Here is a 25,160-nt window from a genome sequence, read left to right on the forward strand (position 1 = left end):
ACACAAAGAGGATGCGATTTGGTTCTCCCTCACTTCCTCTGGGTGCAACAGATGCTCAGTAGATCCGCCACGTCCTGCTGGTTCTCCAATCGACCAACTCCTAGGCAATGCTGCTGCTGCTGCTTCCACTGGAGATGACTCGCCTTTTGCTCTCTCCAGATTAGTATTTTGGGTTTTTTTTTCTGGGCAGGGGAGAGGGGTTGGTGGAGAGGGGGGAGGGTGGGGGGGGAGGCCGTCCTTGTTAACACACCGACTTCTTTCTCTCCCAAGCCACCTTGCGCTAGAATAGAAAGAGCGGTCCCCGGTCTTCCTGCTGTTCCAATGTTGCTGTAAGCAGCATCAATTGCCTTTATTGAGAAGTCTGAGATACTATCACGTGAGGCACAGAGTGTGAGGGATCGGAATATCATTTTCTATGCGAAATTTCGTGGCACCAGTCAGCAGACGGACTGAGCAGAGTCTATTATGCAACCAGGAGAATCTGCATCTCAGGGTGTCTCAGCTGCTGGATTGTTCTTCGCCTAAATCAATGTGGTTTCTTTGGAATATATTCAGCAAAGGAACGCATATGCTGCAGTGTCTTTGTGGAAAGAGTCTTAAGAAAAACAAGAGTCCAGTTGGTAAGCATCTGCTCCTTCAGATGGGCAGTCGTTCTTGCTTTTTTTTTCCCTTCTCTGTGCCCCTCATGTGTCTGGCAGATTTTGTTTTTGTTTTAAATATAGATCCCAGGTTTCTGGGCTATCAATCGAATGGAGTAGTCTGGTAAAGGGCTAAGGCTGTTTCTGACGTTGACACTGCGGTGTAGTAGATCATTGCCGTTTCTTTAGCATTCTGACACCTTAGAAACAACCGGGGCAAGCTTTATTACAGCTGCTACTTAACGGAGGAGTTCTCTTCCTCTGTGTGTCGTTGCCAGCAGGACGCCCCTGTTTTATTTAAACAAAGCCCTGTGTGTCATATAGTGTGGCAGCCGATGGCCCGGGCATCCTCAGACACCTCGCGCATTAAAGTTACGTGATGTTGCCTCTCTGAGCTGTACAAAGAGGAACGCTCTGCCATCGAAATTCACCCCCTCATTTCAGCTCCAGCCGCCACTGTCACAGACAAGCGGGTTCCCTCGATTTGAGAGAGTGTGAAGTGCTTCTGTCCCTCCCAGCTAGTCTCCAGCTAGTTTGCAAGAACCTGAGATCGGAGCACTGACTTGAAGGTTCTCGGTAATGCAGATGTCCCCCCCCCCCCCCACCTCCCCTTTATGGGAAGTGTTCACGATCGAAGAGACTCTTGCCGCCCGGTTACAATAAAGTTTGAGTAACTCTTCGAAAGGTGCAATCGGATTATTTATTTATTTTGGGTTTTTTTTTGGAGGAGCCGGAGGGGGAGGGCCGTGGTGTCAGCGAATGGCTCCGGTTTGTGGGCTGCAACCTGCGTTAAGTTGCATGGTGGAATGCACCTTGTTTCTAACGCTGCATTGGCCCGGGCCGCTGCCTTCCCCAAGGAGACAGAAAGCTGCCTGAGAAAGTGCCACTCGATTTGTGGCGCTGATGGGGTTAACCCCACACTGTGTTCATTGAGGTCGCTGTAAAGTGTGGCTCGGCTGAAGATAGAGAGATTGGGAGGGGGTGGAGAGCGAGGGAGGAATGATTATTTCTCACACCCCGCTGCCTGACCTGGTACAACCTCCAGGATAAGTTTTTTTAGGGACAAGCATTCATTGCAAAGTCCCTCCGCCAGGGCTGTAACCCGGGCTGTTCGAGACAAATCCGACAGCCATGTCAAACAGAGCCCTGTTCTCTATCATCCAAACCTTGTTTAAATGTGTCAAACTTTATAGAAAGACCAAAGGAAGTTCGGTAGGTAAACTCTAGGCAGCTCTATCCCCTGAACCCATCTTGTTCGTTCCGCAGTGTCTGCTTTTCAGAGAAAGCTTAGACAGCCGGTTCCATCTGAATTCTGAAGTTGCCGCGATGCCCTGGAATCTATCATTGTCCCGTTTCATTCCTTTCAGTATAACCAACTGACCGCAGGACCGTGTGTGTTTGACCGTTTATATTTCCTTGTGTCCCTTTGACTCACGCTGAGGAGATCACCCAAAAGGGATCGTGGCCCATACACCATTCATTATTCAAAGTTAACGGGTGTTTTTAAATGAGAAGGAGAGGCTGGACTCCGAGGCGGAGGGGATCTGTTAACGGAATCGCGGCTGCCTGCAGCATCAATTGAATTAGTTGGTCTTTTTTGCTTAAAAACACGGTTGCAAAGACTTAGTAAGAAAGCAACTCTGGCACCCCACGTTGAGGTGTCAGTGAATTGAGGGACGAAATTTCATTTTATTTTTGACATTCAGGAACCCCAGCGAAGCAGATTTGACGTAACTACATCCAGCTTATTATAGACTTGTTTTAGTCATGGATTTCCTCATTTACATTTCAGCCTTATTCCAATTCAGTCTGGGTCTGCAATACGTGTTTCGTTACTTGGCGGCGTCCCTTTATCTGAGGAAATGTTTATTTTACCACAAATACATTGCTCAGGTGTTACTAGAAATACAAGTCTTTAGATCTTTTGTGTAGATCAGGGTGCAATCCCTCTGCAGAGGCTGTGTCTGTTCCCCGCGAACATCGGCACATCCTGCATTTGCTTGAAGTTTACGGAACATTGCGTTTGAGCTGAGCGAGCCCCCCTCCTGCAACCTGTCTTGAACAAAGGCAAGCCCAAATGGGCGCACAAACCAACCAAAAGGCGCCCGCTTTCCTTTCCCGGCGATTACTGCAAAGCCCACTCTTCCCTTAGCACTGCATCACATTGATTTACCTCGCTCTCTGCAAACTGCTTTCTGTCCACCCAGGAATGCAGCCGTACGCACAACACACGAGCATTGTACGCACATCCACAATTCAAACAGTATATTCACACGTAATCGAACGACTAATGTGTGTAAACATGCTATTGTGTCCCATATATGGAACGCACATAGATACCTATCCCACACAGGTAGAAATATCTTACGTGCAGCAGGGACTGAACATAAATGTGGCTCCCCTCAGATAGTTGATCAGTCAAATATGTGTATTTTATGTGAAAGCTACATGGCACAGGCTCCTTCTTTCAATATGCAATATGATATTTTACCTGAGGAAATCTGTAATGAGACTGTCTTTATGCCTTGTGTATGCGAACGTATACAGAACTCCCATCTATTCCCTCTTGATCCCGGCTATTCTCTTACGGTGTAATGCAGTATAGTAAATACAGTAAGTGCCGCATGCTGTAGTGTTTTCATTTGCTGGTGTGTGGTGGCAGAGAGCCTTGTCTTGCCGAGCTATCCCCCTGCACACGCTGCTTACTTCCAGTCTGCACTCGCTGCGACAAAAAAAAGCTTCATGTTGTTAAACAAACAGGGCCATGGTAGCAGAGTCGGGATAAAACCGGGGAGGAGACAATTGCTGCCAAAACCTGATTGATGGATCCATTAAAAAAAAAGCCTTGCATCGTACAAAAAGTCAAATCTCGGTGGGGGGGAACGATGGGGACGAAGCATTCAGGGAAGTGCGATTTCTCCGCTCAGTCATTAATTTTTGGTGTTTTATGAAATTTCTGTCCAAGTAATCCCTCCCCCTTTTAACTTCCCCTTGTTAATATGTAATTCCGGCGGTGCCTGGTTCTGTTTAGTGGTGTCTATCAAATAAGGGCAATGGAAAAACACAGTGACTCTAATTGAATGCTGGTGATTGGTGGAGTGCTGTACTCCACCAATCATCTTTGACCCCGAGAATCAGAATCCATCACTGGGAATGACGGACCCACCTTAGGGATCACCAGTGTTGATCAACAATGAATGGCTTTGCTTTCATCATCAACATACAGCATGCCAGCTTTATACATAGTTAACATACAATTATGATCAGTTGTTTAAATCCAGGTAGGTAACCCATCCTCCATAGGATCATACAGAGTAAATAAGAAGAAACTATTTCCAGTGGTAGGACTATTGGTATCTATAGGGACACAAATTTAGGTAATTGCAAAATAATACTAGTGATGCAGAGGATTTTATTTACAAGACACACTGCCTGAAAGAGTGATGGAATTTGATTCAATTGTAACTTTCAAAGGGAATTTGAATATCAGTTTGGAATGAAAACTGGGTTGGGGGGAAGGATGGGATTTGGGACTAGTTGATAACTCTTAAAGATTTCATATGATGGGCTGAATGGACTCTTTGTCCAGTACATCAGAAGCCTAACCTCCAACTGTTACAGCCTATAATTACATCAGTTTTAGCATTTGCCAGTTGATCCAGTGTTACAGAAAACAAGAGCCACACATTTCACTGAATCTACTTGTTCTGTAACACACATCAATGTTAAAACTTTTGTCTCAAGCTGTCACTGTGTGTTTATCATCTCCTGTTCTTGACCCTCAATTTATATTCTCCATTGTACAGTATAATGAATAAGTAATGTACTTTTTTTCCTAAGTCATAGGATAATGGGAATGAATCACAGTTGAATTTAAAAATCCACTTCATTAAGTAACCATGAAACATAGTTATTCGACTGTATCAGAACTTTCCTCTTAATCACAATCAAGGGAAACTGGTATTAATCTAAATTTTTAAAACTTCCAAGCTATCAAACTTGGAGAATCCCAGGGTGGCACTTTTTAAAAAAAGAATCTACAACACCATCTTGTGTGCAAATATAAGGTATTTTCATTTTTAAGATGCAGGATATATTTAGAGATGGTGATGTGAAGATGGTAAAGAACATTGGAACTTTTCTCACAGCCATAGAAATGGAAGTGCAGCATTCAGGATATTTCTGATAGCTGGTAGACACAGCAATGAATAAAAAACAATTGATTCAGAAAAATGACTGAATTGGCTTAATGATTGTCATGATCATATCAACTGAATAATTGGACAGACGAGAAGCTGCAAGATCACCAGAAGCATATTTCCCCCTTCTCATATTCTTCTTTTACATGATATGTAAATCATTGGAATATTGTCGCAAAGATACATACATGCCAGAGGAAGTAACAGCGGTGGGTTCGATTACAATATTTAAAATACATTTGGACAGGTACATGAGTAGTAAAGGTTTAGAGGGTTATGGGCTAATCATAGGCAAATGAGACTAGTTCAGTTTAGAATGTATGGTCAGTGTGGACGAGCTGGACTGAAGGGTCTGTTTCCCTGCTTCTGTTTCACCTCCACAGAGGTGAGGGATTTGTCTTTTGAAGGAATATTGAGCTGCTTAGGCCTATACTCTCTGAAGTTTAGAAGAATGAGAGAAGGTCTAATTTGAGGGTATGCAATGCTAAATAGGATTGATAAAATAGACACAGGATGTTTCCTCATGTGGGGCAATCTAGAATGAGAAGTTGTAGTTTAGGATAAGAGGTAGCAGACTTAAAGCTAGGAAAAAAATGACTTCCCTCAAAGGGTCATGAATCTATATAATTCACTACCTCAGAGTCCGTTGGATGCTGGAACATTGAGCAAACTTCAGAAGGAGATAAACAGATTTTTAATTCATAATGGGTTGAAGGGTTATGGAGAGCGAAGTTGAGGCCGAGTTGAGATCAGCTGTGGTTGTACCAAATGATAGAGCAGGATTGAGATGTTGATTTGCCTACTCCTGCTCCCAATTTGTACATACTTATGTATCTGCATACTAACATTTTGAGATTCATGCAATTGGTCTTTGTTTGTACTGTAGACCTCTATAACTCTCTGACTCCCGAGGACACTCAAATCCCCCTACATCTCAGAGCTCTGCAGTCTCTCGCCATCTGGAAAGTATATATTTTTTATTCTTCTTGTGAGAATCGACAATTTTATATTTCCTCATAATATACCCTATTTGCCATAGCTTTATCCGCGCATTTAATCTTTCAATATCCAATTGTTTGCCTCCTAATGTCCTCTTTGCAACTTACTCTCTCCTACTGACGTTTGTGTCAACAGCAAATGTAGCAACCATACTTCCATTCCTCCATTCAAGTAATTTACACAATTTCTAAAAAGTTGAGTCTCGAGCTTTGATCCCTGTGGCACACCACTTGTTGGATTTTGCCTATCTCTGTTTCTTGTTAGCCAACCTTTTTTTATGCCAATATGTTACCTCCTCTACCGTGAACTTCTATTTACAACAATAATCTTTGATGTGGTGCCTTATAAAATGCCTTCTTGAAATTTAAGAACATCACATCCATCAATTCCTTTATCCAGAGGAAGGCTTCCTTGTCAAAAGTCTCAAACTTGAAACATGAATTCACTTTCACAAAACCATGTTGTCTCTGTGTGATTTCCTTGGATTTTTCTAAATGTCCTACTAAATTGTTTTTATTAATAGCTTCTATGGCAGCTGTTAAGTTAACTAGTCTATAGTTTCCTATTTCCTTTTTTGAATAAAGGAGTTACATTTATTCCACCCTTTTTTGAATAAAGGAGTTACATTCTCTATTTTCCAATCCAATTAAGCCTTTCCTGAATCTGGGGATCTTTGGAAAATGAAAAGCAGCACATCTTCTGTATCACTAACCACTTATTTTTAAAGCTTTAGGATGAAGCCTGTCAGGGGGCCTCACTTCTTCCTATTCTGTTAGTTGAAGTACATTGCCACTAAACACTCTTAATTCCAAAAACACACATGAGCCAACAGGAAATCAGGGAGCTTTCTATTTCCACTCATTGATTGTTCATTTCCTATTATGTAGCCAAAGGATCCAATATCTACTGTAATTTCATATTACATAGTTAGATGAATTATCTTGTTCTTGTCCAACGGTCAATTGTGAAGGTAAATATTAAATTATCTTGAATCACAACAGATCCGAGTCAAGATGCAGTTTATAACATCACTGAACGTTTGTTTATAATCTTGAGAATCCTTTGGTAATTGAAGATCTGAAACATATTTATCTCTTGCAGAACAGTTGCTCTTCTGACATAATTGAACTGGTTTTCCAAGATATGAGTCCAGGATCATCTGGACACAGTAAATTATGGAATACCTGTATTCAATTCTTTTAACAGTAATGTGATGTCTATATCAAGGTGTCATGAATTGATACTCCAAATGACAATGCCATAATAGCTACCATTATTATGTGAAGGAGTTTGGATCTGTAATTTACAGGCCAGACAGCCCATTAATAGATAGAAATATACTTGTTCTGTACAAGTGTGGCTGAATGTGAACTGTTTCCCAAACTTGTAATGCAGGAGGGACGGATTAACATCTAATTCCATGCTGGCCCAATGGTCTAACAGATGTCTCTGTCAATTGCAGATGGTGGCATTGAGCAAGTTTCATATATAACAAGTAGGACCTCACTGCTAAGTTGACTAGAATAGGACAGGTGCAAGGCCTACTTGACTGTTCAGCACTCACTAAAGGTAAACAGTAGCTGCAAGCAGCACTGGATAGAGATAGCTTTTCTGAACGGTGTTTCTCACCTGTCTGTGGTTGACAACTTCTCAGAGGATGTCAATTAGCCTCTGCCTTGTTGCAATTGTCAGGAACCATTCAGGGCAGCTATGCATTGCCACCACTTGACCAGCTGCATAGCTGGGCTTTAAGATAGCACCTGCGGTAAAAATCCTGGGAGGTCCTAGCACTGGCCAGTGCTTCTGCCTGCTGTGATTAGGATAACTATGGATGGGGTTCCATAGAATCATGGTGGGTCGTGAGTGAGGTGTGCTTGGGAACATGTTGCGAGAAAATTTGCTTGGGTTTATGGCACAAACCCCTCCATGAAGTCTGCCAAAAATGACAACTAGCTGATTTTAGATAAGATTCAGCCTTATGTTACAAAAAGGACATAGAAGCACAGAATGGGTACAAAAAGTATTTATGAAAATGATACTAAAACTAAATTATTATAACTACTGGGAAGCATTGAACACACTTGGCTCTAGAAGAGAAAAGTGTGAGAGATGACCTGATAGAGATCTTTATAATTATGAAGAGTTTTTCTTATAGTAAGCCATAATAGTTCCATTTACAGGGAAGTCCAAAACTATGGACCATTCGACAGTTCTGAGAAAAGGTTAATGTTAACTTGAAAGGAATGTTGTTTCTCTCTCCATGGATGCTTTGAGACCAGCATTTTCTGTTCTCATTTCAAATTTCCATCATAGGCAATATTTTTCTTTTTTCTTACATACAAAGCAGTCACTGATATGTCCATAAGGGAGTCAGGATAAACTTCTTTACCCAGAGAATGGTAAGTATTTTGAACTTGATATTACCTGGAGTAATTGAGGCAAATAGTATAGATACACTTGAAGCCAAACTAGATAAAGACCAGGGAGAAAGAGGTAGAATGATATATGGATAAGCTAAGATGAAGTTTGGTGGGAAGAGCTTATGGAGTATAAACATCAATATGAACCACTTGGGCCAAATGGTCTATTGCTTTGCTGTAAAATTTGATGTAATTTTATAAATGCTGACTGCGTAATGTAACTCTGCAATCCACAAGTTGATGAATAGTGATGCTCTCCTTTTTCAGTCCAGTTTTTTTATTGGCTTTTTATCAATTTACATTCATTCATCCATCACTATCAATTTGGGCCAATTGGACTAGTTACATTTACATGTATTTAAGTTCATCTAACTGTGCTAAATGCTTTGAGTGAGTAATATCTGTGCCAAGCCTTCATTACACGGCTACTCAGTGTGCACTGACCCATACATATAGATTAATACTTCTGTGTAAATTAGAAGCTTCTTTTCCTTCTGAATGTCACATAACACGTTATATAAATTGTCTCAATCAGTTGATTAGATTTAAGATAAAAATATAATCTGTGCAGATGTCTTGAAGCTGTAAATGCCCACATCTTAGTTTCCTTACTTGTATGTCAGATTTTGTCCACTCTCAGCACAAGGCATAAGGACCCGATACCTTATGTCTTCAGATGCTAATGGATCCATAATACTGCCGATGCTGAACCAAATTTGCAGGGGTCAGGACCTTGATTCTTAAACTACCAAACTTCCAGACCGCTTTGTGGTGCCTATGATGTGATTTCTGCTCTGGTTGGATGTATTCACATAACTTTTCACCTCCTACCACTGTCTCCACACACCTCCCTACTCCCATCCCATACTCCACCATGCCATTTCCACCCTCGTCTTCACAGCACCTTATCTTCTGATGGACAGTCAGCAGGCAAAAGGGCTGTATATTGCTTGGCCTAGTGATGATTGTCTGTCAGTCAAACATTCTTTTGATGCCATCTCCAGTATCACCATAACTAATAGATATTCAAACAGAATGGAAAGAAGATCACAATTTATTTAATTCCCCATCTATGATTTTTCTCATGTTGTTCCCACAAATGGTGTCCTGAAGATTAATCTTTAATTCCCAGAGACTGCAGGACAGTGCTGGAGAGTTGGTACCTTCACATATTCCTGGAACATTTCTTTGAGTAGATCCTAGAAATACTTTAGTACTCGCAGATCCAGAGATATCCCTTCCCAGCTCTCTAGATACTAGGTCTTGCTATATTATTCATAATTTCTCTCCTTGAGAAACCCTGGGGGCCGAAATGAACATATTGCTACACTCTGAGGCTCCTACCTGTCTTAAGAGACCAGTTTATAAGGCCAAAAACTATCTTTAATTGTGGCATTTTAGATTTTTAAAATGCTGCTTAGCACTTGTTGGAGAATGCCATTAGAGTTTCACACTAGATGATGGAGGCTGTGTGTTGTAATGAGCTTCTGGATTAGTGGTGCTGGAAGAGCACAGCAATTCAGGCAGCATCGAGGAGCTTCAGCTGAAGCTCCTCGATGCTGCCTGAATTGCTGTGCTCTTCCAGCACCACTAATCCAGAATCTGGTTTCCAGCATCTGCAGTCATTGTTTTTACCTTATTGTAATGAGCTACCTATCTGTTGTTATGCATATTAATTGAATGCTAACAAATGAAAACAAGCCTGTGCTGTCTTGAAAATGGCAGACATCATTTGCCTGGTCACCAATGAGTGACAAAGGTTATTTTCCTGACAGAGTAGGAAAACCTTCTCTCAGCCGTATTGTACCTGACCATAAAACAAGCTTAATCAATCTAACGCCATCTGTCTATTCCCAAATGTCATTCAGATTCTTCTGTTTCCCAATTTTTCCACCTATTACTTGGCACATTGTTCCCTTACTGAAATAATTTATGAAACGTGAAAACTAGTAATTTGGCCCAACACACAATAATTTAAGAAAATTGCCAGTAACCACCAGAGAATGATAGTCCTACCTCATTATCTGCAATATCAAAGGCAAGACCTCTGTCTCTTGCTTGAGACTTTGAAGTGTGTGCAAACCCCATTACTGGTTATGGTGCCTTAATGTTGTGTTTGCATTGAGGTTCCCTTTTTTGTTTCTCTTCCATTTCCAATTGTTGCTTCTTGTCTTTAAATTTTAGAGTTGAATGTTTATGGATACTTCGTCTGTAAACTTGTGCTGGAAGGAGACGATTGGTTTTATTGCTTATTCTTAAGTCAATAATTTAATGGTGCTGATATATTTTTCTTACTGAAATGTAGAATCGTACAGCACACAAGTCAGCCATTTGATCCATTGAGACTTTGTTGGCTCTTAGAGTCATAGAGATGTTCAGCATGGATACAGACCCTTGGGTCCACCCGTCCATGCCGACCAGATATCCCAACCCAATCTAATCCCACCTGCCAGCACCTGGCCCATATCCCTCCAAACTCTTCCTATTCATATACCCATCCAAATGCCTCTTAAATGTTGCAATTGTACCAGCCTCCATCACTTCTTCTGGCAGCTCATTCCATACCCGTACCACCTTCTGTGTGAAAAAGTTACCCCGTAGGTCTCTTTTATATCTTTCCCCTCTCACCCTAAATCTATACCCTCTGGTTCTGGACTCCCTGACCCCAGGGAAAAGACTTTGCCTACTTACCCTATCCATGCCCCTCATAATTTTTTAAACCTCTATAAGGTCACCCCTCAGCCTCTGACGCTCCAGGGAAAACAGCCCTAGCCTGTTCAGCTTCTCCCTATAGCTGAAATCCTCCAACCCTGGCAATGTCCTTGTAAATCTTTTCTGAACCCTTTCAAGTTTCACAACATCTTTCCGATAGGAAGGAGACCAGAATTGCACGCAATATTCCACCAGTGGCCTAATCAATGTCCTGTACAGCTGCAACATGACTTCCCAACTCCTGTACTCAATACTCTGACCAATAAAAGAAAGCATACCAAACGCCTTCTTCACTATCCTATCCACCTGCGACTCCACTTTCAAGGAGCTAAGAACCTGCACTCCAAGGTCTCTTTGTTCAGCAACACTCCCTAGGACCTTACCATTCAGTGTATAAGTCCTGCTAAGATTTGCTTTCCCAAAATGCAGCACCTCGCATTTATCTGAATTTTACTCCATCTGCCACTTCTCAGCCCATTGGCCCATCTGGTCCAGATCCTGTTATAATCTGAGGTAATCCTCTTTTGAAGAGCAGTCTAAGTAATTCCCTACCCTTCCTCCTTTCTGATATCCAGCAATATGTTTCTCCTTTAAGTGTTTATTCAGTTCTATTTTGACGGCTAATATTGAATCTGCTCTCACCTTATCCCAAAGGGAAATCTGGCAATGTGCTCCAAATTCTAATCAGCTCACCGTTTGCTGGTTCCACTTGTACAGATACAGTTTTGGATTAGCTTTTGCAGACTGGAGTGTGGAAGAATCTCATGGGTCATGTTTTTGAATTCGTGGAGCTTCATGTACTTGTTTGTAACATGACAGATGTGTAGGAGCCTGGTGACCAGCTGAAGCTGCATCCTATTTGTTTCTGTCTCCAGGTTGGTCATCGAGAATTTATAAGTTGTATTATGCTAGTGGTAAAGCATGCTGTTGCCATGGCTTAATGGCATCTGTCAGTCAGAGCAAACATCAGCAAAACATAACTTATTATGTATGATAACTTATATTAAATAATTATGCTTTTTGGATATACTTATAGATAATTTTCAATTGGGGTATTTGTGACGAAATAAATTATTTGTTAGACTGAAATGGAAGGTACTGTAATGAATGTTTGATTCTGATTATTAGATATCTTGAGCCATTTTAGCATCTCTGATGCAAGTTAGTTCCTTTTTGAAGGGATCACTTCCACTATGGCATTTCACCACCAGCCCTACCGAAGGTTAAAGGTTCATGGAGTAAGAACTCCAGAAATGGACTGGAGGACAGTCAAGTTTCAGTATCTTAAGTAATAGCTAGTGAGGAACAAGAAAAAACCTGCCTGAAGTCTGGGCTTTCCTTGTCAGTGAACGTCTGGGGTGAATGATGCCTGACTCCCTGACCTGTCTGGCATTCAACCAGCTTGGTACAAGATGGACTCAGTTTCTTGGAGAATAGGGACAAATATTCCACACAACTGAAGGCGATAAATGTAGCCATTAGAGAATTAGAAAGGATTTAAAAAGAAGATAGTGAATTATTGTTATAGAACTGAACAAAACCAAAATGTTGCTAAAAGAAACAAAAAATTGAAATTTTCTGTATTGCACTCGTCAGGATTAGAAGACAAGTAATCAAACTGAAACAGGGAAAACCAATTTATTGTGAGTCAGAAGGATTGACATGGAGATGGAGCTACAGCTATCAGGGTTTGGGTAAGCCAAGATGGAGGATGGGAAAACATTTTGGTTGTAAGACCGGCTGGCTTTTGGGGTATTTTAGGTGCTGGAAGTGAGTTCCTCAAATTCCACAAGCAGTAATTAGTGTTCTTAAGCTGTTGTATTGTTTTGGAAGTTTGGGAGAAAAAAATCAAAACAATGACACTTTAAAAAGGAAGAAGAGAACAAAGGTAGCGACCACATGGTCAGGGAGAGAGGCAGAGAGAGAGAGAGAGAAAGAAACCTACACTGCTGTCTGACACAGCTGTGCCTTTGCTGTTTGAGTTCAAGTACTTCCGGACATCGGAGTGCGTTGAAGAAAAGTTAACAAACAGCAAAATTCACAGCTGACATTGGAGGAACCTAATGGGCGACACAGTGGCACAGTGGTCAGCACTGCTGCCTCACAGCGCTCGAGACCCGGGTTCAATTCCCGCCTTGGGCAACTGTCTGTGTGAAGTTTGCACATTCTCCCTGTGTCTGTGTGGGTTTCCCCCGGCTGCTCCGGTTTCTTCCCCCACTCCAAAAATGTGCAGGTTAGGTGAATTGGCCATACTAAATTGACTGTAGTGCTAGGTGAAGGGGTAGATATAGAGGAATGGGTCTGGGTGGGTGGCTCTTCGGAGGGTCGGTGTGGACTTGTTCGGCTGAAGGGCCTGTTTCCACATTGTAAGTAATCTAATTTTCCACCATTTCTTAGTGTGTTCATTTGTGTGTGTGCTTTAGACTCTCAAAGTCATTCACAGCCACCTGTGGGGCAGTACAAACGTCAATGGTTAACAGAAGATGATATTAGTCAAGTGGATTTTTTTTTCACCTTTTCAGATTTTGATATGACAATCCCATTGTTATGATTTTCTGAAAGACATGCCTAAAACAAACCACTTATGAAAAGCATAAATAATGTCTTTTTAATAAAACACATGTATAAGAATGCTTTGAATACTGCATCAATTTAGTTGAAATTGTGTGCTTTCTAAAACACTTTTAACATCATAGCCATAAATTAATAGTAAATACAGCACAGAAACAAGCCCTTCATGCCAAACTAGTCTATGTTATTAATAACATATAAAGTTGCCTTGATTTTGAATCTATAACCTCTGATTATTTATCCACGAGCCAGAATCATTTTTCTCGTCATCTTGAAAATCTGTATTAGTTTCCTGCTTTGCCTTATTTTAAGGAGGACATTCTAACCGCTCCTCTTAACTGAAGTCAAGGATGTTGTAAATCTTAATATGACAGTTCCATCACCTGGAAATTATTGTGGAACAAGTGCTGATCGCAAACCATTTATCTAAAAAGAAATCACATCAAGCATTAACACCACATCTGCAAGTTGGGTTGAGTGACCTGTCCCTCTGCTGTAAATTCTATGCAACATTTAAACTTTGTCTAAAAAGAATTGCATTTGCGTAAGTGTTTTATAAATCATAAATCATTATTATCTATTCGAATGATTTGTGTTTCATATTTGTTCTATATGCATGATTACCTTATCCTGGTTACCCTCCTTTGTAACTTTTCTGAGGCTTGTATTTCTCTCTGATGTGTGGTGCCTGAGAATTGTCCATAATACTACAGCTGAGGTCTAAGCAGTCATTCATAAAGTTCTCTTTGCTTTTACACTCTGTTCCACTGTTTATTAAACCATTGATCTATTTACCTTTTTAACTACCATATTAATATGCTCTTCCACCCTTAAGGAGGGGCCTCCCTGCTCATCCACACTTTTCAAGATGGTCCCATTTATTACCATACTCTCTTTCCATTCCGTATTATTCCTTCAGAAGTGCATCACTTCACACTTCATTGCATTAAACTCCCTCTGTTATGTTTTTAACAATCCTCAAGACTATCTGTTACTTGCCAAGTTGCATACCATCTGCAAACTTATAATGCCTTTCCCTACATCTGAGTCTGACACAAAAAAATATCAAAAACATGGAAGAATAATGAACATAAAACTGATCTTTGGAGAACACCTTTGCAAACACATACCAGTTGGAAAAATATCCATCCAACAGAATGTTTTGCCTTCTGTGACTGAACTAATTTTGCATCAGTTCCACCACTTTCTCCTTAATTCCATTGGCTTCTATGTGCTTAGTTAATCTCCATGTGGGTAGTTTGTTTAATGCCTTCTGAATGTCTTTATATACACCATCTATTACACCACCTTAATCAACATTTTCTGTTATCTCAAATAATTCATTCAACTTTGACACATTTTTCACTTAAAAAATCTATGCCGACTCTCCTTGATGAACTCATGCCTTTCCAAATGAACATTTGTTTTGTCCCGATAATGATTTTCAATAATATCCTTATCACCATTATTAAGTTGACTAACCTGTCGTTTCCTGGTTTATCCCTCTTCCTTTTCTTAAAAGCTGATGTGAGATTAACAGCTATTCTAACACTACTGTAATAAAACAAAGAACTGGAGATGCTGGAGATCTGAAATCAAAACAGAAATTGCTGGCGAAATTCAGCAGGTCTGGCAGAAAGAAAGAAAGCAGAACTAACATTTCAAGTTTCATGACTCTTCATCAGAACTGAAGTTAATTCTGCTTTCTTCCCACAGAAGTGCCTGACCTGTTGAGCTTCACCAGCAATTTCTGTTTTTATTCCAACACTACTCCTGTGGCCAGTGATGTTTGAAAATGTACTACAAATGCTTCTGATCTTTTTACATTTGTTTCTTTCATTTACTTAGGACATTCTAGGCCCTCGCTGGGTAACATAGTTTAACTTTTTTCATGCATTGCTCTTAGCAGAAAATATCATGCTATGTAATTAATTTTCCTAAATTAGTAGCGACAATGTATATATAATTGTACGTGGAATGACAGTTATCTGCTCTAAGTATTTCAGAAGACATTTTACCTCCGGGGATATGTCTTGGCCTAGTGGTATATAAACTGAGGTTAATATGCCCTTTTTGAATTACTATCAAAATTACATGAACATAAGAGACATATATAGGCCATCCTTGAAGCTTAATAATGCTGCCTCACTGAATGAACTGTGTATAAACCAGTGCTAGCTGGTGTACAAGTGGAACTGACAGGGAACATGTGTCATTTTCAAAGTCTTTATAGTTCTTACAGTTTTGAGGCATATGTGATGTAAACTTTTTCTTCCATTCTCTTATTCATTTTACGTTAAAGCATCTAATGTTGTTACATTTGGCATCTGCTGTGTGAGAGGGTAATGGAATCATATTTAGTAGTGTCTTTCAGAATCAATTTGATAAATATTTCAACTGAGAAATATTTGCTGCACTTTGGGACTTTTTTGTAATGTTTGTAATTTTACCTTGCAACTTTGAGTGGCATCATATTGAATGTTTGATTTCAATGTTAGTCTTTTTCTAACTGACAAAATTGATGATGTGCAGTTATTTTTGAAAACAATTAACACATTTGTATCAAGTTCCCTTCTCCACTGTTTCAATCACTGTCTATTTTAACCAGCAGAGAGGAATTTGATTGAAGAATGCACTAAAGCCAATTATTTCAAGGCTCCAGTTGTATTTTGCCAAAAAGCCTGCAAACAAGCAATCTTTTGTGCTTAGGGGAACACTAGATAAATGCGTGCAGAAGAATGGAATAGAAGATGGGGTAAACTGAAGTGGGAAAGAAGGAGGCATATGTGGAACATGGAACATTTTGGTTGATAGTCTGTTTCTGTGTTGTGTAGACAATTATGTGTTGCTGCTGATTATTTGAAAACTATGGATGCCAATATGTCTTCCACCCCGAATGAGATAGTAAATCTCTTGACCTTATGAAAGTGGACTGATCTACACCAGAGTATTCTCTAGCACAGTGTTAGCAATGAAATGCGATTGGACCACAAAACAGATGAAGCGAAAGGGGGTATGGAAGAGCAGACACTACTTCTCACTGATTATTGCAAGCTTCCATCTGCATAATCAGTATCCCACTTGCTGCCTTACCTCCCAGTTGTTTAGTGCCTTTCCAAATCAGAAATGTTGTTCACTGTCTAGCATTCCTGATTGCCTTGTTACAGCAGCTCCAATTTAATTACAGTGCAGCTTCAAAGCTCACCTCGTGGAGGTGCATCATGAAACCTACTACTGTGGCAGTTCCTTGGTATCGATTCTACAAGGATTACTACCTTCAGTTTGTAAGGATTTGTTATTTATGATGTAATAATTACTGATTTAATTATAATCTTTTTCCATTGTTATCGTAACTAGAAAGTTTAAATTATAATTTAATACATTTTGTATGCTAATACTAATAGAAATTTACTCGTGTATTAATATTCATCCCTATTTTAGATATTGTGTCCATTGGACTTCGAGGTGAAACAGGTCAATTCAACATAACTCATCCATGCTGGTATATATGATTCACACAAGCTTCCTCCCACTCTATTTCAGCTTCTCTATCAACATATCTGCCTATTTTGTGACTAAATGCAGAGCACTCTTGCCTCTGAGTCAGAAGATTGTGGGTTCAAGTCCCACTCCATAGACCTAAGTGCAAAAATCTAGGTTGACTCTCTCATGCAATACTGAGGTGTGCTGCACTCTCAGAAGTGACATTGTTTGGATGAGATGCAAATCTGATTGCTTTCAGATGGCTGTAAAAGATTCCATGCCACTATTTTGAAGAGAAATTGAGTATTCCACAGTGCCCTGGAAAATATTTATCCAACTAACAATGGCACCAAAGCAAATTGTTTGCTCATTATCGCATTGTTTGTGGGAGCTTGCCGTGTGCTTATTGCCTTCAAAGTTTTCTGTATAATAGCAGCTACACTTTAAAAGCACTTCAAAGGCTGCTTAGCTTTGTGGGATGACATAAGGTGCCCTGTTTTCATCTGTGTTCCTCATGCTTCCTTTCAAGGTATCTATGTCATTTGCCTGAACCACTCCATATGCTGACAAGTTTCTAATCTCAATATTTTCTGGACAAAGAAATTTCACCTGAATGCCCTATTTTATTCATTTTTGGCCATTTATACATGTGACTCCTGGTTTTGGACTCCCTATCAAATGAAACTACTCTATTAGTATTAGCATTAATTGTACAAATGTACAGATGAGCATTGAACAAAAATTTACAGCACTGCCACAGAAAAAAGATTGTTGTATTCCATGTACAGACAAATGAAACAATTATTTTCTAAAATTTGGATTACAAGATAAGGGAAAATAGTTTCCGTCCTATTTATTAAGACTAAGTTTGTTCCTTGATGCCCTTTATATTCAAGGAGTACCACTCTTCTCAGAGGCCTAATGAAAGTGTTAATTGCTCACAATGTTCCAGAGCTGTCTTTATTAAGGAATGACCTTAATAATTTATCCATCCTGCAATCATTTGGCTCTTACAATGTATTATATAAGAAAATTCTAAAACCATATTTTCAAAGAGTGCCTTTTTCCATCCTACCTCTGCCCATCCCCAGGACACATGCAGCTGGCGTGTTTAGGGTCTGATAAATTATTCTTATGGCTTTACAATTTTAATATACTTCAGACATTTAATTGTACATATTTTTTCATGCGTGTCGCCATTAAGTGGCTTCAAACAGCCATCTATAAGTCATCTTCAACTGACTTGATGACCTATTTCAGCAGGCAGTTAAGAGTCAACCACAGACAAAAGCAGAAATCGCTGGAAAAGCTGAGCAGGCCTGGCAGCATCTGTGGAGAAAAATCAAGTTAACAGTTCGAGTCAAGTGACCCTTGCTGAGTCTGAGGAAAGTCTGAGGAAGGGTCACTCAGCTCGAAATGTTAACTATGATTCCTCTCCACAGATGCTGCCTGACCTGCTTAGCTTTTCCAGCAATTTCAGTTTTTGGTTCTGATTTATAGCATCTGCAGTTCTTTTGGTTTTTATAGGAGTCAACCAAGTTGGTGTTAAGGAGATCATGATCCTCCTCTAAAGGTCCCTAGTAAACCAGATGGATTTCTTTCACACAATCAGGATCACTGTCAGAGACTGGAATTTTAATTAAATTCCCCAAGCTGCCATAACGGTCTCCATAACGTTTGTCTGGGCCTCTGGATGACTAACTCAGTAATTTATTGCAATCTTATCATCCCCTAGTTGTACACAAGTTGTACTTCAGTTATGTGGGAAGGTGAGGACTGCAGATGCTAGGGATCAGAGTCGAAGAGTGTGGTGCTGGAAAGGAACAGCAGGTCAGGCAGCATCTGAGGAGCAGATGAATCGACATTTCGTGCATACGTACTTCATCAGGAATGCTTCAGTTATGTTGATCGATTATAGAAGTTGGAACTGTTTTCATTGGAGAGTAGAAGGCTGAGAGGAGATTTGATACAGATATTCAAAATCATGAGGTGACTGGACAGAGTAGAAAGGGAGAAACTGGTACAGTTGCTGGAAGAATCAAGAACAAGTGAGTACAGATATAGGGTTCCTGGCAAAAGAATTAATGGAGACACGAGAGAAAACTATTTCACACAGTGAATGGTTAGGATCTGGAATGTACTTCCTGAAAGTGTGGTGGAGCCAGATTCAAGTGACACTGTTGGAAAGAAGTTGGATTGTTATGTGAAAAGGAAAAAAGTGCAGGGCAATAGAGAGAAGATAGGGGAGTGATAACAGGTGAATTGATCCTTTAGAAAGCCAGGGCAAAAATGAGAAGCTGAATGGCTTCATTCTGTGTTGTAAGTTTCACGATTCTGTGGGCGTACTTCCCCAATCTCCCCCTTCCCCATCTCACTATTCCACATTAATACTGGGACTATTGTCCGGTTAGAGAGACTAGGACCTGAGGGCACAGACTTGAGTTAAGGGGCAATCCCTTACAACTGAGATGAGGAGGAATTTCTTCAGTCAGAGAACGGTGGTGAATCTGTAGAACTTGCTGCTTCAGAAGGCTGTGAAGGCCAAATCACTGAGTGTATTTAAGACAGAGAAAGATTGGTTCTTGATTAGTTGTAGAATCAAGGGTTTTGAAGTGAAGGCAGGAGAAACATATCAGCCATGATTGAATGATGGAGCAGACTCAATGGGCTGAATGGTCTAATTTTGCTCCTATATCACCACACCTTAGGCCCCAATTGCTCATTCCCTCACATCCCTTCTCTCCTTCCCTTTGCGGTCATCTGGAATTTCTCAGTCTTTATTGAAGAACTTCCAGGTGCTCCCAGGATGTTGGTGTGGTCTCAGACTCAGCATCAAGTGTTCCAGCTGCCTACTGGTGGGAATTAATTTCTTTGCCACTCTTTCAAGATATGCTGTAGTTCTAATTCATTACTCATTATTGGTAACATTCATTAATAACAGAGAATGCCAGAAATTCAGTTAAGCAAACAACTAATTTGGGTGTATGAAAGATGACAAACATGAATTAATTATTGTGAAATGTTGTGGCCTTTGCTTTTATATGGAGGATACCACTGATGGAATGGTTTGGAAATGTCTGAATAATGAAGAATTGTTGCTGGCTTCACATATTTGCCAAGAATTATTAACACTCAAATTGCCCCTGAATATATCTGCATTGCAAGTCAAAAAAACCTGACAATTGCATCATGTCTTTCTCTCTCTCTCTCTCTCTCTCCCCCTCTCACACACACGCTTACATATTCTATCTCACACATACACATGTTGACATTGAAACAGTCATATATCAGCATTGGGCTTGTGGGAATGCATGTTTACGTAGAAAAGAACATGAGAGATTACAACAAGTTGAGAGATAGGAGTGACTCTTATTGGCTAAACTAATATAAATATTCTGAAGCCAGCATTATTGATAAATAGCCAAGTCTATATTTTGTGTCTATCAGGTCCGCAGGTTAAGATCCTGTTTTGAAAAACAGCACCACCAACAGTATAGTACTCCCTTCATGCAGTCCCTCCAGCAGTGAAGCACACTCTTAGTTCTGCCCTTGGAAGAAAGTAACTCTTCTTCTCCTCTAATTAATGTAACAATCTCTCTTAATTGCATCTCTGACTCTCAAAGGCTTCCTCAGTACTGCCCCTGTGACAGTGTTGTGCTCCATCAATGCTACAATGGGAATATTGACAAAGATTATGCCCTAATTTTCTCGATTTTGTTTATAAAATGAACATTTTGAATAGTTCTTGAGTGAGCTACCAATATTTATTCCTAAGCTTTGTACCAGAAGCTTGATGCATTTTTGAGTTTTTTAAGAAGTAACATAACTGGTGAGTAGTTTTAGATGTATTCAGAGCTGATGGGTGCAGATATGAAAAATATTTTTGATTGAAACAATGAGTTTACTTCCTTAATGGAGGGACTTTTGGGACCAAAGACAGAGAGACATGAAAGTGGGAGGGCAGGCAGATACAACTGGAGAAAAGGTGAATAGTATGTGAGCTTTTATAAATGGCTGAACTGAGTACAAGAGTGAAGATACAGTAATACGTTCATCCAAGGCAGTAGTTGAAGTTCCATTTGGGGGGATGTGTACTCTGTTGCTTGTTTCCCAACTCTCACCAAATCCAATTCATCTGTCATTCATCCTGTGCTCTTTAATCTACAGTGATTCCTGGTTCAGCAATGTCACAACTTTAGAATTCTCATCTTTGTTTTCAGATCCATCATGGCATTGTCTCCATATCTCTGCAATCTCCATCACCTCTCCATCCTTTTAAAATTACCGTGTTTTTCCAATTCTCACCTCCATCGATGACTGTATCTTAACTTCTCAGGCTCCAAACTCTGTCTCCATAGACATCTACATCTCTCATGGTAATCCTCTGAAATAGCCTAGCAAGCCACTTAAGTGTAACTTAAGTTGGGTAATACCCAATATGTTTCCTCAAATGCAGAAAGAATTGTTTCAATGTGACTGCGCCATCTAACAAAGGAGCTAGTGAGAATGAAAAAGGAGCCCCTGCCAGTGATTCCACATCCCATAAAATAATTGTTTAAAATAACTAATTATTTCTGCTGGTAGAGAGAATGTCAATAGGGTATTTAATAAAAGTTCTTGCTAATTATGAAAAGTTTTGATAGGAAGAAACAAGTTAAAATTAGGGTTATTTCTTTGCATTGGAGATTCGTGACAAGGATCCCTTTGAATTGTAATTGTCACTCAGAAAGCAAGGAGATGTTAAGAAAAGGTATTTTATACAGAGGGTTATTGAAATGTGGAATGCTTTGTTGGTAAGAATGATTGAGGCAACGACCACTGTACCTTATCAGAATCAAAACCTGGAGGAAAGGAAAATAGAGAGCTGTAGGCCAAGAACAAGGCATTGTGGTTAGATTGAGCTTGCTGCAGCAGAGTTTTAATGCAAGAAAGTGTCCACAATCTCCATTGGTCCTCTGGGTTCTGTCTGAGTGTCAGATTGTTGAAGTGTGTTCTTCAATACTGTCAGATTCTTCTTTACTTCCCACTTTAGGAGAGATAGGAAGGCATTACAGAGAATGCAGAAAAGTTTCATGAGAATGACTGATTATAGGGTGGGGTCAAGCTAATTCCTTTTATTCAAGGGCTCTTCTTGAGATTTTCTTGATAGATACTTTTTGATCTTCAGCAGCTCCTTTTTCATTCTCATTAACTCCTACGTGAGATGATTCAGTCACTATCTTCTGTATTTGCATTGACATGGGTGTATTTGGATTCACGTAGAAGTAGGGGAACTCCTCAATATCCTTGATAATCGCCACCATCCATTAAAACTAAAGCCTCAGCACATGAGGAAACCTGTAATTCCCAAGGCATCACAGTTTTGCATTGGTACAAGACAAGTATGAGTTAGTAATAAAAGTTCTCCTTTTCAAAATAGCTGACACACACTTCTACATGCAGGAAGCTTTGACTCTAAACATACCTTCCACAAACTGATGAAGTCACATAAGCGTAAAACTGGAAGATTGTAACTACAATGTCTTCAGCTTCATAGATCGTGATCTCAGGTTGAAATTTTAAAATAAACAATGTTTATTTTAATCATATCCACAACATTTCTTGGACACATAATAACTCCTGAACCCAATAAATCTTAAGCTTGCATTTGCAAGAAATTCATTACTTCAGCGTCTTCAGATTTTCTGGCTCTGTGTCAGCTGTGCATTCTTTAGTGGGTTTAAAACTGTTCTTTCTCCTTGACTGAAAACATCAAATGCTGGAGATCACAGTGGGTCAGACAGTATCCATGGAGAGAGATCAAGCTAACATTTTGAATCTGGATAACTCTTCATCAGAACTGCTGTTCTTTCTCATTTGCAGGCTCCCCTCCACCTCCCTTTGGGGTTTCTCTCTCCTTGCCCCTGTCTAGACATCTTCTTCACCATTCCTTGGCATTTTTCTCCTCCAGTCCTCTGCAGCCTTGTTTTCCCCCATTCCATTGCAGACCACATTTAATTTGTTTGCTGTTTCTTTTTCCCTCTGTATTTGTAGCCACCCTGTAGTCCAGCTGCACACACACCGCTCACAACCTCTGGCACCCCCATCACCAACACCTCACATGCGCACCCCCTCCCCACCCCATACCCATCACCAACACCATACACCCATCACCTACACCCACCTCACACCCATCACTCACAACCCACTATACACTATCACCCTCATGTGACCCCAGACCCAACACCCACACTCCATTGCAAACCCAGCATCCACACTCCACTGTACACCCATCACCCACATCCCAATGTACACTGATCATTCATACCCCACTGTACACCCATCACCCACTCCCCACTGTATACCCATCATGGACACCCAATTGTACACCTGTCACCCACACCCGACTGTTCATCCATCATTCACACCCCACTGTACGCCCATCACTCCCCAATTCTGCACTGAATACCCATCATGCACACCCAACTGTACACCCATCACCCACACCCCACTGTGTATCCATCGCCCACACCGAAGTGTATACCATTACCCACACCGCACTGTACACCCTTCACCTGCACTCCATTTCGCACCTGTCACCAATACCCCACCTCACTCCACCCCACATCCATTACATGCACTCCACACCCCACTTCCATCACTCATTCTGCACATCCATCACCCAAACCCCAGTTTACTTGCTCAACTGGCTGTGGATTGCTCACTATTTACCTATTCACTGCACAATCAATCACAGACTGTGCTGCTCCTGTTACTGCTGTTAAAGTCTGTCACTTCCAGCAATAGAGGAAACCTTTTTCAGGTTGTGATTGTAGAATTGATTGAAATTTCACAGGCATTTTAGGGCTTTGGGGGCAAATTTGTACCCCCCCCCCCCCCCCCAACCCCATCATTTTGATCCCTGTACCTGGGATGAGGAGCTTCACTTATCCACACAGTTTGGAGAAGTTGGAGCTGTTTTCCTTGGAGAAAAGAAAGTTAAGAGAAGATTTGATGAAGGTGTTTAAAAGCATGAGGCATCTGGACAGCATAGATAGTGAAAGCCTCTCCTTATTGATGGGAAGTTTGAGAAGAAGAGGGCATGGTTATTCAATGACAAAAGCAAAAATGAAGACATGAGGAAAACATTTGTCTTGGAGGCAGGATCTGGAGTGCATTTCCTGGAGACTATTGTCAAGGCAGGGGGAATCAGATTATTGTCTGAAAAGGCAGAAGGTGCATGGCTATGGGTGAAGGCTGAAGAATGGCTCTTTGTAAATTGTTTCTTCAAAGAACCAGCACAGTCTTAATGGGCTGAATGATCTCCTTCTATAATATTTCTGTGATTCAGTGGTAATACTTCATCAATTGTTTCTCAAATAATCTGTTCCTATCACAAAACAGTGAATGAAATAATTAAATGTGCATGTTCAGGACAGCGTATCTTTTCGAAAAAAAATGATTCCTTTGGTGTGGTGTCACAGGTATTTATTAACTCATCCCTGCTGAGTGTTTAGCTCAGCCACTCTAGAAACCAGTGAAAAGTCAACTGAAATGCTGCTACTTATAATCACATGTGGGCCAGCCCGGGTAAGGATGGGAGATTTCCTTCACTAAAGGATATTTATAAACCTACTGTGTCTTTATAAAAATGTGACTGCTTCACAGTCATTTTCCCAAAAGTCGTTTTTTATCGTATTGCTTATCGGTCTAATTTGGGTATTGATAGCAGCAATCCTTTCCTAAAGAAGGGTCTTTATAACTATTCAACAGCATACTTCTTACTTTTACTGATACTGGAGTTTCATTTTCAGTTTTTGTTTTCAAAGAAAATCTTCATTTAAATGATATAATTGCCTCTGTTAAGATGTGAGTTTGTGTTTTCCATATTAAGTAACACAATTACTTTACTACCTTAAGCAGGTACTCAAACATTGTGGCAATCATCTGGTAACTTTCAGTATTAAGCATTGCATTTTGAATAGTCAGGGCAAACACAGCCTGGTAAGTTATGTAATGTGTTAAGTCATGGACATGGTTTAAGTCCGTGCTTTCAACCAATAACGTGCTGTTATTCAGATTGCTCATCTTCAAGCAGAGCAAGTTAATAGGAGACTTCAGCTGTTAAAGATTATGCAGGTTTTTATTTGAGTAAATAA

The 25,160-nt window shown here is 40.3% G+C and overlaps 1 protein-coding gene across 1 annotated transcript in view; it reads left to right on the forward strand.

Moving 5' to 3' along the window:
- The first annotated feature begins 262 nt into the window (after positions 1–262).
- The window catches only part of fgf14 (fibroblast growth factor 14), a 508,919-nt gene continuing 484,021 nt past the window's right edge, over positions 263–25,160 (forward strand). The window contains exon 1 of the mRNA XM_043691268.2: positions 263–620. Within this exon, the coding sequence (XP_043547203.1) occupies positions 416–620 (205 nt within the window). The 5' untranslated portion in view covers positions 263–415. The remainder of the gene's footprint in view (positions 621–25,160) is intronic.

This window comes from Chiloscyllium plagiosum, unplaced genomic scaffold (genome assembly GCF_037043375.1).
Source record: "Chiloscyllium plagiosum isolate Xiang-an unplaced genomic scaffold, Cpla_swu_hap1 HiC_scaffold_6, whole genome shotgun sequence".
Taxonomy (NCBI): Eukaryota; Metazoa; Chordata; class Chondrichthyes; order Orectolobiformes; family Hemiscylliidae; genus Chiloscyllium; species Chiloscyllium plagiosum.